Source organism: Urocampus carinirostris, chromosome 1 (genome assembly GCF_059441175.1).
Source record: "Urocampus carinirostris isolate Australia breed hairy pipefish chromosome 1, RoL_Ucar_1.0, whole genome shotgun sequence".
NCBI lineage: Eukaryota > Metazoa > Chordata > Actinopteri > Syngnathiformes > Syngnathidae > Urocampus > Urocampus carinirostris.
In genome coordinates this window covers 57,641,004-57,657,334 of record NC_142349.1, presented here as the reverse complement: position 1 = coordinate 57,657,334, position 16,331 = coordinate 57,641,004, and the positions used below count along the sequence as shown (strand labels likewise).

At 37.6% G+C, this 16,331-nt stretch overlaps 1 protein-coding gene across 3 annotated transcripts in view; it reads right to left on the bottom strand.

The window, feature by feature from the left end:
* Positions 1 to 83: 83 nt before the first annotated feature.
* pask (PAS domain containing serine/threonine kinase) overlaps positions 84 to 16,331 on the bottom strand; it is a 32,506-nt gene continuing 16,258 nt past the window's right edge. For all 3 annotated transcript variants that reach the window (XM_088319705.1, XM_088319721.1, XM_088319714.1), the window contains 6 exons: positions 13,597 to 13,722; positions 10,546 to 10,680; positions 9,145 to 9,344; positions 7,194 to 7,327; positions 5,327 to 5,476; positions 84 to 586 (listed from right to left, as the gene is read on the bottom strand). In XM_088319705.1, coding sequence (XP_088175831.1) covers positions 426 to 586; positions 5,327 to 5,476; positions 7,194 to 7,327; positions 9,145 to 9,344; positions 10,546 to 10,680; positions 13,597 to 13,722 — 906 coding nt within the window. In that variant the 3' untranslated portion in view covers positions 84 to 425. The remainder of the gene's footprint in view (positions 587 to 5,326; positions 5,477 to 7,193; positions 7,328 to 9,144; positions 9,345 to 10,545; positions 10,681 to 13,596; positions 13,723 to 16,331) is intronic.

Below are 16,331 nucleotides of genomic sequence, written 5' to 3'. Positions count from 1 at the left end.
AACTCGAGCTGCCACCAATTGTAATGATTTTAAATTAGGAAAAAAAGCACAGATTAGGCAATAATTAGTGAACACAATAAGAGCACTTTTTTCACAAGTTTTTAATATGGATATGTCAAAAGACCACATGGAGGTAAAATAGTGTCTATTTCCATTAAATTACAAAGGTGATAAAACATTTTAAAAAATCAAGGACACAGTAAAACATATCTGTATAAAAATAAATATATAAATATACATTATATATCATTTAGTGTGAAAATCAAAGAAAATGCATCCTTCTTTTTGAGGTCTAACTAGTTTAAGGCTTTTATTATTTAAAAACAGTGAGGTACAGCTGAAATCACAATTTTAAAAAAAAAGCATAATAATAGTTATTGTACAAGAGACAAAATAAACACTGGATGGAGATTTTCGTTAACGCTCTAGTTTTCATTGAGGTACTTTTGGAGCTCCGATTCCAAGGCCACCATAGATAGGTGATCTTCCTCATCCTCTTCATCCGGAAGAGTCTCATCACCGTGATCTGAGTACAAGTCTTGACCTGTATATCTCTGAAGACTGGACTGGAAGTGCTGTGGGGAGCCTAGGAAAAGGGAAAGGGGTGGAAAAAAATGGAAGGAGTGTCACAAATCCAACTCAAATCGAAAATTATTTGCAGCGGACAAAAACACAGGGCAATTGCTCGAAAAACAGAAAGAATGATCATTTTCTAGACTTGGAGTTTCTTTTCTTTTTTTTTCCCACAGTTTGGCCGGGGGTGCGACTTATACTCTGGTGCGACTTATGTGAGAAATTGTTAACACATTCCTATGTCATTTCACATGTTATTTTCACACTAAACCGCCATATTCAGCAGATTACAAGCTACCAATAGTGAAATATGCAGCCGAAAACAGTAATCGAGCAGCAGAAATTTGGGCGTAAACGAGAAACTTGTAAGGTACTGGCGAAAAGCAGAGGTGACGATGAATATAATAGAATAGAATAAACCTTTATTATCACTGTTACAAAATGGGTTTAACATATTGTGACAACAAAATTGGACGTGGCACTCCAGTTTCACATCTTACTGAGAATTAAAAAAAAAAAAAAAAAAAAGATAAGTTACACAATATTTACACAAGAAAGTGTGGGCTTGTACAGGCAGAAGATATTTACATTGGGTGTTTAAATACAGTTTTGGGATCTTATTAGTGCAATATGCTGTACTGCAAAATAGGCAACATTGTGCAATGAGTGATGTAAGTGACGTAGAAAAGGAAGCGGCGCATCATGTACCTCCCAAGTTGGGGGAGTTGTTTAAAAGTGACACAAAGGATGAAGATATCGATGGATTTAGTGATTTGGAGTGAAACTGATAGTTTGGAAAACTTGTTAGCATGTTGTTTCTGATAGTTATCCGAATAACTCTTAGTATGTTACGTCGTGACTGATATTACCAGGGATGTCAGTCATGTAACAGTATACCATACGCTTATTCAGCCTGTGGTTCTCCGTTTTAAGTTTGAATTGCCTTTCAAAATGACTTGTATATTTTTTGTTAGGGATTTTATCCACTAAAGTCCCCCCCAAAATGCGACATATATTCCAGGTGCGACTTATATGAGTTTTTTTTCCATTCTTAATTATGCTTTTTCTTGGCTGTTGCGTCTCATAATTCAGTGCGATTAATAGTCCAGAAAATATAGTATTTTATTTCAAATAACATTTTAAAAGTGTTGGACATCGACAAAGATGAAAACAAGTTAACAATGTGTGGAACATAATCTACAGCGTCCCCACCTTAGGATGTGGAATACAATATTTTTTCTGTCCCTTGTTACAGCATTTTTTCCCACCTCATAACATGAACAGCAAATTTGTGTTCCCAAAACCTGTGCAAGATGAAAACTAAGCGGTGTTAGTGCGCATGTAGAGCTACGTCTCTAAGATGCTCGTCTGCTATTGGTCGACGTCATATAAGACGCTGCTCTGCTATTGGTGGGAGTCACCGCATCATGAAGATTATGTGTAACAGAGTAATATGTTTTGCTATGGGTCGTGAGACCTGCAGGGATGCAAAAGGGAGAAGCAAGAACATAACCATTGAAAGGAAGCTTAAGAACTATGAAGAAGGCACATGCATCATGACCCTTAATAAGGAAAATGTCCGTTACCCATTGAAAATCAGGGCGATTATTAGGAATAAGGATGCAAAATCTTAAAAGGGTATGGTAATCCTCACAAATAGAATTTCTAGTATAAGTATGCCGACACACATTAGCTAATTAGCATAGGTTTCTATCCCTGGCATACACTTCACCTTGAAGTCCCTACCTTAGAATTGCTTATTGTCATATCCTGGGGGTCTACTGTATTTTGGCAGGGTGTAAAACTAAAATGTCAAACTATTGGACACCCTATAAGTAGAACTATTTCTGAGAGTTTCATCATATACTTTTTAATGGAGAATTTTTCACTATGCTAGGGGGCAGTGGTGCTCTCATTACAATAGTGTGAGCAGGGATCTGGAACCTATGGCCCGTGAGCCATACATTGCCCTTTACGTGAGTACATATGGCTCGGAGGTAAAATAAAACTTGCATGTATTATTTAATTTAATTTTTTGGTTTGAAAAAATTTATTGACACTAATAACAGCAAACAAACAATGTAAGGTTTGAACCCCTCTCGACAATCTTGGCATACATGCAAGCTAAGGCCATGTGAATATGATCTGGGTGAGGTCCAGTATATACAGGACACAATTATAACTACAGTTTACACTCAAAGTGTCACCCCAACACACTCCGTTTTGGCTGTAAATCGCTATATAATCCTTTATATGGAAGCTTATAGAACAATCTATGAGTTGTTTAGACACTTTATGATCAAAAGCCACGTAGCAATTTTGAACACCCAGAAGCTCTTGCAAAGCACCTCGAGCATTTCGATTGGGTCAGTGGCAGAAATGGGCAGATCTATGGTGCGCACTCCTACTCCTCGCCCAGCGTGGTCTTCGTTTGCAGTATTTATCGACATTTTTAAAAAATAACTTAGCTCGCACCTTGCTTGGAACCATTTTTTAGGACAGTCAAATGGCATTCTAAATGAGCCTTATCACTCTTACGTAACTGTGGGAGTGAGACGAATTTTAAGTGGTTTATGTATATTCATACGAAACACAGGCTACACAGGACAAAATCTATAAAAATAGACTTCATCAAAACATCAAACATCGCACAGTGACATTAAATGTGCTGAAGAATTAGCTTATGTCTAGAGAGCGTTCTTAGCGGTTTTGTTGAATTTTGTCTTAAAAGATAGGGTGTTGCTCTCTCCCAAAATTTCTTTAAATCTTATTGCTTTTATGGCTCTTTTTGTGAAAAAGCTCCCTGACCCCTGGCATAGAGCATTGAGTTTGTTCGCACTGGGTATGCGGACCTCCCACACAACAGTTGTTGTCACAAAACTGTAGCGGTTTCTCGGGTTATACCATGGGAAAAATATTTAAGTGGGCTGAAAAGAGCCCGAGAGAGACCTGGATAAAAACAAATGTGATCAAGAGAAAAACAAAATTCTCCCTCCATTTCAGCTCCAATCCCGATCGTCTCGGTCACAGGTAGCAGACAACAATGTTATATATAGTAGATTGCTAAAATGGTTGCCAGCAAACGTTACCCTCGATCAAGTATTGTCTTTTGTGCGCATTGTGGCACTGCCACTTAAAATAAGCAACACTAAATTTAGAAAGAGCGAAGAAAGATGCTGAAAGAATTGTTTAGGTTTTTGATTTGGTAAATACACAAATAATATTTGTTTTTAGTCAATATACAGTAGTCTGTCTTGCTGTGAGTAATTGGGTGCCACATTGTGTTTGGTAAAGTTCATTATCGCTCGTCAGTGCAAAAAAAAAAATTAAAAAAAAAACTCCTAAGGGAAGGATCTGATATGCCTGCAGCTTCAGACATAGTCTCGGCTATGCTGGATGAAGCAAGAACTGCAAAAACAAAAATGATCCTGACACGGTTGCTAGACGTATAAATTAGGTTTCACTTAATATTGTGCTTCTGAGTTATTGTTGGTGAGTTCAGTTAGCCAAAATAGTTGCAGTTTAAGTTTCAAGTGGCCTTAATTTTTTAATTTTTATTCTCTTGTTGACATTTTTCACGTGACGTCGTGTTACCTTCTCTAGCAGAATGAAAGCCATGATGGATGACAGAAAGGACTTGAGCGCACGGCAGTTGAATAGCCACAACAGAAAAATATGACCACCACTTTTTACCATGGTGATTAATTCCTGTGAGGTGGGCAATGTTCTAAGCCCGATTGGAAACTGTATCCCTTTTGATGAAGACAGCAATGTATATCTGCAGTCAAATGGAGGGACTGGTTGTAGGGTAAATGAAACTATAAATGCGTGTCTTTTTATGTTATAAATTCAGATTCGCTGTGGGTGATATGACCTTATATTCACCCCATAAGATCAATGTATGGTCTCCCTGACCTGCTGTTAAAACCCAAGGTCCCAAACAGCATCCGGTCATCTGTGCTTGAGTTTAAATGAGGTGGATTGTTCTCAAACAGATATATATATATCCTGTCTCGCACACTGTGTGAATGTCACCATCGTTCATTGTGTTGAAAGTCATGATTCGGCTGTCTTCAATGATTGATTTTCTAGTCCTAGCCTGCTTCGCACTCTCACGACTGGAACGAGGCGAAACAAACGGTGACTAACACATTCGGCAGGAATAATTCTGCAGGGTGTGCTTCCTGCAAGAAGAAAATAAAAAGTGTCTTTTTACTTCACATGTACCAAAGTAATAGAGGTTTGGATCCCACAATGGTGTTGTGCTAAGGCACAACAATGGGATCCCTTAATATTCCAGGATTTTGCAGCATAAAAATAAAAATACCGTTAATTAAGAAGCTCTGGACTAATACAAAGTCCTGCAGTTGGCTTGTTATGAAGTGGGCTTCATTTGGATATATAACCAATATATCTTTCCATTTGACATAATGAAATTGTGAATATGTTTGATTTTCGAGAAGGTTTGTTCAAACCTCACTTTGTGTTTGCTGTTAAAAACGTAATATTGGAATATAATATTGTGAATGTGCTTAATTGCTGTTGAGATTGTCATGATTGTTTTCTGTTTTTAGTGTCAATAAATTTGTTCAAACCAAAAAAAATTGACATCAACATTCCTACCTCCCTTGTTTAAATGTATATAAAAGTCTGCACGAGGTGTCCAGGACAGCAATAGGCCACATCCATTTTTGATGCAGTGAGAATCATGCATTCTAAGAATCATCTTACTCTTTAACCATTTCCTACTCACAATTGTTTGTATTTGAAGGGAAGACCTCATTCCAGGTGTAGTCAGCCAAGGAAATGGGTTGGCTGAGCCAAGACTCCAGAAGCAGTTGGTCTAGGGTCATCCTTTGCACCGGATCAGGGTCCAGCAGACCGTGTAACAGACTGTCCAGTTCTGAGGAAAACAACAAAATTGCTAAAAGGTTAAAAATATTCCTCAATTCGAAGGGCTAGTGCACACGTTTTTGCACTAAACCTGATGGACTATTTAAGTAATGTTTATGAAAGCTCTAACCGTGAACCTGCATGTCCACTGAATGTTGGAGAAAAAAAAAACATTCATTTTCTAGGCAGAAAAATGTGAATGACAGCAAATCATATAAGAACTAAAAATTACTAGTGCAGAAAATAGCCATTAATTTTATGAAATTATAAGGATTTTTTAGTCAAAATATTTATATTACCAAAAATCACATTTTCTTTTAAATGGGATAATAATATCATTATAACATATATGCAATTATAGGCATGTACTAGTACTACCAGCAGGAATACTCATTAATAAGAATATTTAGACACCGATACTCTGCTATTGAGTAGTCATTGATACCTGTACTATTTCAGTCGCATATGCTGAATAAATACTTGCTCCAAAAATGTTTTATACGCCGTACAGCTACTTTAAAAATCCCATTTTGTGCAAATCATTTTTTAAATTTATGTTACAACATGGAGCTAAGCCGACTAGTTTTATAAGATAGTTTTCTATGATGTGAGCTGAAAAAAATTAGAGCTGGGTAACCAATTTTTTTTTTTAAATCAATTCGAATATTTGCTAAATCTTGAATAGTTTAGTAATACAAAACAATTTCAGTTTCTGTTTAATACAAAGCACAAAAAAAATAGTATTTTATCCTTACATTTCACTACATTTGGGTCTCAGATTATACAGTGTGTACATCCATCCATTATCTGCACTGCTTATCCTCAGTAGGGTCACGGGGGTGCTGGAACCTATCACAGCTGTCTTCAGGCAGTGGGCGGGGGACACCCTGAACTGGTTGCCTGCCAGTCGCAGGGCACACAGAGACAGACAATTTGCTCGCTCATTCATACCTAGGGACAATTTGGACCGGCCAAATAACCTGACATGCATGTATTTGGAAATTGGAATGTGTAACTACTGCGCCGCCGTGCTGCTGACAGTGTGTATATATATATATATATATATATATATATATATATATATATATATATATATATATATATATATATATATATATATATATATATATATATATATATATATATATATATATATATATAAATAAAGATCTGTACTATTTTTAAAATCAAATACAAAAACAATTTTGGTATTTCGGAGGTCAAAATTAAAGTGAGTTGTGTGCAAAGTCTTTAAAGGGACAGAGTGTACTATTTGACCACTAGATGTCAGTGTATCGTTTTTTGCAACCGAAAACTAGTGCTAAAAGAAAAGATACATGGAAAAAGACACACTGGAGACTGAAAAGTGACCAAACCGTACCATTTTGCTTCTAATTTTTTTGGGGCACCCTTTAAAACGGAAAGCATAACTAGGACTACTTCTGTATCTTCTTTTCCCCTGTTATATTTACTTTCCCCTGCCTGATTGATTTAATCCTTTTGAAAGAGCAGCAAGATGGATGACCAATAAGTCAGACCCCACTAGGTGAGGCTCATGTTATGTAGAATACATATATTTCTCCACCTACAAGTATTTAGAAAAACACACTTATATAATAGTTTGTGTATTTATGCTTATTACTTAAATCAATTAATGTTTTCCCCCACTATGAGGCACTAAATAACACACACTGCCCCTTTAACACAAACTGGTAAGTCAAGAACACCTGAAGAAAGAGGAAAAGGCGGCTTGAGTTTGGCCCCCAGGATCTCGGCCACGCCAATGAAAGGGTTCTCGCTGAACAGCAGCGTGTAGAGCAAAACCCCCAGAGACCACATCTCCAACTCGGGACCCTCGTAGCTAAAAACAAAGGAAACACGTCAACGTCCATTTCACGGCTTGTGTCAACACAAGAAAAGCAGCAAAAGTGCTAAACGCCGCTTCATCCCTGGCCGGAAAACGTTTTAAATAACTTTATGGTGTGCTATTTGAAAAGGCCCCTCGTCAAAGTTTATGGGCCGTGAAAGTCGTAAAAATGTGGAAACGATGTTGTCGGGTTGGGTGTATCTAGGGCGCTGTGGCGATTATGTAAACTTTGGTGTTAGTTTTAGAAAGAAAATAAGGAAAAAAAAAATAGGGATGCACAATATTCATCCTGCCGATCAAGGCCAAATATGAGGCCTGTTTTAAGCCTGTTAGAAAAAGACTGGATAAATCATCACACTACATATATATTTTATCAGCCAAAAAAACTTGTACAAAAGAATCTGAGCATTTACGCTACCCATGAGAAAATAATTAGATTTTCTATTGATGTAGTAGCACAATTTGGTTGCTCATCTTGAAAGGATTTTAAGCATTTATGTTCATCACTACAATATAATTTGATTTTATATAGAAGTAGTAGCGCGACTTGATCGTTTCTCCTCTCTACCTCTTCAGAATGTGAGCGAGGTACCGGGAAAAAAAACCCTTTACTAGAAATAATTGAAGCATTAAGTAGTATATTTCTCATTGGAAAATATTTTCATATTCGGTGGGAAAAAATAAATCTAGGCTTAAAACACACTTTTATAGCTTATGAATAACCTATATTTTATGTTGACAATATCTGTGTATTATTTGTTAATGCAACATCCATTGCAGCAAGATCATCCTGGAAGGGGGATTACCTCATGTGCGGTCCCTTCTCAAGGTTTCTTCATTTTCCTCATGTTGAGGTTTTTGAGATTTTCCTTGCCCTCATGTACGTTTCAGATCAGGGGATGGTGTAATGATAGTCTGTAGTTTGCAATAATCTGTGGTCTGTGCAGCCCTTTGAGGCTCTTTGTGATTAAGGGCATCACAAATAAACATGACTTGACTCGACTATCCCTTATATTCGGTTCCTTTGGTTTCAATCTTTGAAAAACTCAAAAGCTTTTTAATGAAAAATTCTTTTTAAAAAAACAACAACAAAAAACACAAATGTGCACTAGTGCTGTCAAAGTAAACGATAACCTGGATTCACTATGGAGTTAAAGCTGTAACTCTCAATTTAAGGGATATCGATCTCTTTTCCACAAAAAATCTGGAATGGAGGTAATGTACGATGATGAGTTTCACACTCTTTTCTGATTAGCTGTTGTCCCTGGAATTCTATCTGTCAGTTTTTAAGTCGTGTTTAATCATCAGTTCAGGGATGTGATTGAGGTGAGGAGAAAAAGTCTGAAACCTAGCCGGGGGTTTGGGGGCCCAGGGCAGAGCCCAGTGGGGGGGCGATGCCCCCCCAAAGCTCCTGGGTTTTAAGCAATTTACTTGTCCAAAACCATGCTTGAATTAATAATTTAACATCTTTAGAAGATTTAAATAACAAAATAATATGCCCACATACCTGATTTTTTTTGTAAATACTGCAAGGTCAGTTCAAATGCAGTTCAGACCCTGCAGCTTGTGCAACGATGTGGCCAATTTATGCAATTTTTCTAACGGCCACCAGGGTGCGCCAGAGCAATAAAGGAAAGAGTGAGACAGTCTGATTTGTTTGCTACGCAAGTGAAAAAGTCGGAATTCCGACTATAGTCGGAAAAATCACATCCCTGTCAGTTATTTGAATTGGTATTCATCAGTGTTCCGTATCAGTTATCGTGCATCACTAGAAAAAAAAAAAAAAAAAAAAGACAGTTATCCATACATACGGGTTTCCTTGAAGCACCTCCGGCGAGCAGTATTCCAGCGTGCCGCAGAAATTGTAAAACAGCTTTCCTGGCACCATTGTAGTTGCAGAGCCGAAGTCAATGAGGCGAATGTGGAAACATCTGTCGATGACGATGTTTTCGTCTTTGATGTCTCTGTGCAGGATGTTTTTGGTCCTCAAGTAAAAAACGGCAGCCACCAGCTATAAATCACAAAGTGAAAATTGTTATTAAGGCACAAAAAAAGCCCCCTGAAGTTAATAGCGAGTTGGGCCACCTTTGGCAGCGATAACATAGATCAAACATTTACGATAATTGGTCTTTCACAATGCTGTGGAGGAATTTTAGCCCACTCTTCTTTGCAAAATAATTTCAAATCTGCCATATTGGAGGATTTCAGACATGAACTATCCGTTAAAGGTTTCAATTAGATTTGAATTCAGACTTTGAACTGGATAACTTCCATTTTGAGCCTTTTAGAGGCTGACTTGCTGCTGTGTTTCGCATTATTGGCCTGCAAGAGCTAAAAGCGATTGTGTTTGAGGGGACAAACTGATGGCCGGACGTTCTCCTTCAGGCTATTCCAGTAAACACCAGAATTCATTATTCCGTCAACCACAGCAAGTTGCCCTGGTGCTTGGGCAGAAAAGCAGACCAGTTAAGGTCAGTGTTCATGACTCCACGATAAGACAACTGGAAAAAATGTCACCCGTGGGAGAAAACCATTGCAGTCACAAAAAAAAAAAAATCACACAAAGAGTCATCGCTTGTTTGCCAAAAATCACCTTGATTATCCTCAAGTCTTCCGGAGAAACATCCTGTGGACTGAAGGATCAAAATTTAAACATTTTTAAGCCTGTTTCATGTGACGTAACAAATCCACCTCTGAATGTCTCAAAAAAACAAAATAAAGGTTCCGGAGTGACCAAGTCAAAATTCGGATTTAAATCCAATTGAGATGAGTAGTGTGACCATATAAGAGCAGTTCATGCTCGAAAAGCCCTTCAATATGGCAGATTTGAAACATTTTTGCAAAGAAGAGTGGGCCAAAATTCTTTCAAAGCGTTGTGAAGACTCGTTAGCAATTATCATAAACTTTTGATTTCTGTTAATGCTACCCAGGTGGCCCAACTCGCTAGTATGTCAGAAGGCAATTACTTTTTCAGGTTTTTCAGACAGATTTGATTTTTTTTTTGTGCATTACAAAATGAAATCAACATTTCAAAACGGCATTTTGTATTTCAATGGGTTGTCTCAGTGTGATTTTAAAATTGGTTTGATGATCTGAAACCTTTGTGAGTGATAAATATCCCCAAAACACAGAAACCATGAAGGGGGCAAATACTTTTTTACAGCACTGTAATTGCCAGAATTTGTGCTTTACATCATTTTCTTTGTACACACCTGCCGAAAGATATAACTGGCCAAGGCCTCGTCCAGCCGCGGCTGCATGTCGATGAATTCAAAGAGGTCCAAACCGTCGCCGTGTTTCTCCATCACCATCTGGAAGTAGCTGCCATTCTCGAACACCTCCAGAACCTGGTAGGGTTGCAAACTCTGATCAAGCATTCAACACACAAAAAAATAATAAACCTGCACAAATTAATCATTTAAAAGGTAAAAGTATAAACTGTAATAGCGACTAGAGGTGCACGGTAAGTGTTTTTTCCAGCTGATACTGCTTCTAGAGATCAATACGGCTAACTTTTTTCCTTTTAAACTGCATTTTATACGATACGTTTATTCTGTTTTAAACATTAAACACCAGCAAAGGAGATTTCATAGGATTCCATTTTATTACCATTATTGCGCACAGTTGTTCGTTGTTTTGACTAATACATCATTTTCGCTTTCCGGCAATCGTGTTGCTGCCCTTTGATTTCCACACCTTTTCGGATGCATCCGCTTTTTGTAACCCTGACATGTAAACCCTGTCCTCCTTGCAAATCCAAAATTCATTGATGTCTTCGCTTTTTATTTTGAGTGTATACCAGGGTTTAAACTTATCACTGATTTAAAATAAATAATAACACTCACAGAATACAATTTTTATTATGTGTCTCTTAATTATTTCACTTTCTCAAGTGCCACATGCACAATTTAGGACAGAGACACGGCCAAGTTGTGCTACTACTTCCATAGAAATAAAAATATACATAATCAAATAAAAATATATAAATAAATATAAAATACATAGAAATATAAAATATATTCTTATGAGTGTTCAAAGACTTAATGTCACAGATCCTTTGAGACATTTTGTGGTTAAGGGCTATACAAATAAATGTGACTTGACATGACTTGGCTTCATTCTTATAATGTGGCATTATCTAAGATCTACTCATTAGGAGCTATAATAAATACAAATACATCTACAAATGCTGATACAAAGAGGGGAAAACGTCATCAGGTAAGTGTAACAAGGTAGACCAAGTTGTGCAAGACTTCTATAGAAAATTGAAATATATTCTAATAAGGAACAGAAATGCTAAGAATCTTTTTATCAAGAGGCCTCAGCTAATTGAATATTATAATATGTTTTCTTTTTTGTTTTCATCTTTTATTTCTTCAAAGTCTTTTCTTACATGTTTTACCCTGGAGTGCCATGTCTAATCTCGTTGCGATAAATGTTTCACAACGTTGATATCAATGACAATAAAGACAACTTGCTCAAATTCTATAGCGTCATATCAAGTGACATAACAGGGAGGTTGAGAGGAGACATGACTATGTAGTGTTACTCCATGTGAATTTCCCTACAGGGATGAATAAAGTATCTATCTATCTATCTATCTATACTACTTTAGAAAATGAAAATGTATTCTCATGATGAACAAATCCTTCGAATCTTTCTAACATGTAAGGTAAGATGATTGAATATTTCAGCATGGCATCAAGTGACTCACTTTCTGGTCTTTTATGACATAAACAATAACTGATGTCATATATTCATTTGACTATTATCAGTTCAATAATTATCATCCCGAAAATAATTGTGCATCCCTAGTAAAACTATCATAGGTATTAATACTCTTTGAGACCGGAGGGGAAAAACCCCTCACAGAAAATCCCCTGGTCTATTTTTTATTTTCACAGATAATTTGCAAATAAAATCAAACAATGTAATTTTCTGTTGTTTTTTCCCCATTCCTTCTCTCGTGGTTGAGGTAGATCGACGATGTCAATTATATGCATCTCTCATCATTTTAAGTGAAAGAACTGCACGATTAGCTGCTGTATTTTCCGGGCTATGAGTTGCAGGTTTTTTGGGCAGGGATGCGACCTATACACTGGTGCAACTTATGTGTGAAATTATTAACACATGTTTATATAATTTCACATGTTATTCTTACACTAAACCCTATGTGCGAAATTGTTAACACATTATTATATAATTTCACATTTTATTTTCACACTTAACCGCAAGAGGGCGTTCTAGGCCTGTGTTAACAATTTCAACATTGCCGGTAATTTAAAAACAACTGAGAAGGGCTGAAAGGAAATGGCACAGAAAAGAGCGTAAGCGACGTAGAAGAGGAAGCAGCGCATCATCTACCTCTCAAGGTGGGGGAGTTCTTTCAAAGGGACACAGAGGATGAAGATTTCATTGGATTTAGTGTTTGGGAGTGAAACTGATTGTTTGGTAAGCATGCTCGTAATGCTAATTATCTGATTTACCCGTAATACATTACCAGGCGTGTCAGTTATAATACTAATAATTAGATTTATTTGGTCACCTTAGGGAAATTCATGCCCTGTGACTGGCTGGGACCAGTTTGAGGTGTCCCCTGCCCGAAGATAGCTGGGATGGGCTCCATCACCCCTGCGACCCTACTGAGGATAAGCGGTGCAGATAACGGATGGATGGATAGGGGAACTAATTTTCACCTGTCGCAGCAAAGCATTCACCAAAATGACCCTTTGTCAGTCGTTCTCCCATTACAGTACTAACCAGACCCGAAACTGCTAAGCTACCAGAGATTGGGCGTCGTCAGGGTGTCATGGCCGTCAAAAGGTTAGCACATTTACACACCGAAAGCGGTGTCAGCTGCAAAAGGCGCCTGCTAATCAGGTGCATTAGAAGTTCAGTATTTTTCCTGAGGACATGTCGACATTTAACTTGGAGAACTCAAACTTGCTCCAAGACTACCCCCTGAGCTACTGCCGCCGTTATGTAACGTTAGTATATGTACACATATTCAGTCTGTTGATCTCCATTTAATATTATAAATTGCCTTTCAAGATGACATGTATGTTTTTAATGATGTATTTTATCCAATAAATTTTCCCCAAAAAGATTACTGTATTCGAGGTGTGACTTTTATATGTATTTTCCTTCTTATTTAGGCATTTTTTGGTAAGTGCGACTTATAACCCGTAGCAACTTTTAGTCCCGAAAATACGGTACATACTTTTTTCCAACATCGTGTATTAAAAATGTAGAGCGGCGACTACCTTGACGATGTTGTGGTGTTGCACTCGAGTGAGGATGGCGATCTCCTGACTAACCCGACCCAACATGGGGTCGTCTACCCAGCATTCGCTCACGATCCTCGCCTTGCTGATGAACTTCACCACCATCTGAAAAAGATGAAAGTAATCCATTCTGAAGTGGGGATCGCTAAGTGAAATTGACGCATAGCGGGGAATAGAAACCTATGGTACAAAAGTCAATTCCATTGAAGTTGGGAAAAAGTTTAAAATGTCAGTAAAATTAGAATAGAATGACTTGCAAACCTTTTCTAACCCATATTTAAATGAATACACCACAAAGACAAGATTATCCATGTTCAAACTCATAAACTTTATTTCCATAAGCAAATAATGATAAACTTAGAATTTTATAATTGCAACAAGTGCCAAAGTAGTTGGGAAAGGGGCTTCTTCACCATTGTGTTACATCACCTTTCCTTTTAATAACACTCAATAAACGTTTAGGAAGTGAGGAGACTAGTTGTTGAATCGTTGATAGTGGAATCCTTTCCCATTCTTGCTTTATGTACAGCTTCAGCTGTTCAACAGTCCGGGGTCTCCTTTGTCTTATTCTGCGCTTTATAATGCGCCACACATTTTCAATGGGAGACAGGTCAGGACTGCAGGCAGGCCAGTCAAGCACCCGCACCCTCTTACTACGAAGCCACGCTGTCGTGAGACGTGCAGTGTGTGGCTTGGCATTATCCTGCTGGAAGAAGCAAGGGCGCCCATGGTAAAGATTCTGTTTGGATGGCAACATACTTTGTTCCAAAACCTGAATGTACTTTTCTGCATTAATGGTGCCTTCACAGATGTGCAGGTTACCCATTCCTTGGCCACTCATGCACCCCCATACCATCACAGATGCTGGCTTTTGCACTTTGCGTGCATAACAGTCTGGGTGGTTCTGTTCTTCTTTGGACCGGAGGACACGACGTCCACAATTTCCAAACAGAATTTGGAAAACTGACTCATCAGACCACAGAACACTTTTCCACTTTGTATCAGTCCATTTTAAATGGGCTCGGGCCCAGAGAACCCTGCGGCGTTTCTGGATGTTGTTGATGAATGGCTTACGCTTTGCAACATAAAGTTTTAACCCACACTTACGGATATAGCGTCGAACTGTATTGACTGACAGTGGTTTTCCAAAGTGTTCCTGAGCCCATGTGGTGATGTCCTTTACACATTGATGTCGGTTCTTAATGCAGTACCGCTTGAGGGCTCGGAGGTCACGGGCATTCAATAATGGTTTACGGCCATGCCGTTTACGCACAGTGATTTCTCCAGATTCCCTGAACCTTTTCACAATATTATGGACTGTAGATGATGATATCCCTAAATTCCTTGCAATTGTACTTTGAGGAATGTTGTTTTTAAACTGTTCAACAATTTGCTCACGCAGTTGTTCACAAAGAGGTGAACCTCGCCCCATCCTTGCATGTGAATGACTTAGCTTGTTCGGGTCTCCCTTTTTTATACCCAGTAACAACTCTCACCTGTTGCTAATTCATCTGTTCACCTGCAAATAGTTGGTTGATTTCCATTCATCCACTTTCTGAGTAGTTATTGACACCTGTCCCAACTATTTTGGCACGTGTTGCTGTCATCAAATTACAGAGTTGATGATTTTCTCCCAAAACAATAAAGTTTATGAGTGAAGACAATAAATATGTTGTCTTTGCTGTGCATTCATTGAAATATGGGTTGAAAAGAATTTGCAATTTACTTGGATCAATTTTTATTTGCAATTAACACACTTTCCCAACTTCATTGGAATTGAGTTTTGTAATTAGTTAATGCATTACAAACCATCGGTACCCCGAATAAATACCTTAAAATTACAAATTTGTATATAATAATTATTAGTTAAGTATAATCCACATGTATGTATGTATGATTCAGAATCATTAGAAATAAATATGAATGTAAAGAAGAAGTTAAATCTTTTTCCCAATGTGACTAGACTTGAGCTGGTTGAGTGGAGTACCGGGTGGATGCGGGGTAAGGTGGTTGTTGGGAACACGACGAAAGCTTATTCACTAGAACATTGACTGATTTAATTATGCTGTTATTTAGTTTTTATGGTACCTCTTTTACTTTTAACATGTAAATTGGGAATCTGGATAATATATATCAATAATGGGTATTGGGTTTTTAGCTATATTCATTCTAAATATGGATCTTTGTATTTTTCTTTAACTGTGACTGGATGACTGGATGCTCCAAACAAAGTTTCGTTGTTCTTTGACAATGACATGACAATAAACATTCTGAACTCTGAATTCAAAACAAAACAGATTTTTAAACTTCCATTTCCACCTACATATTCTTAATAAATCTTCAATTGTTTACAGCCCTATTCTTTAGCGAGGGCAACAATGTGTGTCCCTTCTTCACATCTTTTGATGATCACATGCTTGTTTCCATGGTCATCATCTTTTTTATTCTCCTTTTAGCATCACCGCAAGCCTTGGGACCCACAACAAATACAGTACAAAAAATACACAGGCATGAAAATGAGTCAGGCTTAAAATGGTGAGAAGGGTGTGAAGGAAATACCATATTTGTGTGTAACGCGCACCCTTAATTTTAAAATAAAAATCTGTATTAAAATTTGTTTCACTTTTTCACAGCTCAAACTGAGCATTGAAAGTGGCAAACGTTGTTGAATACCTGCAGCTATGATTCAAATAATTTATTCACAACTTATACCT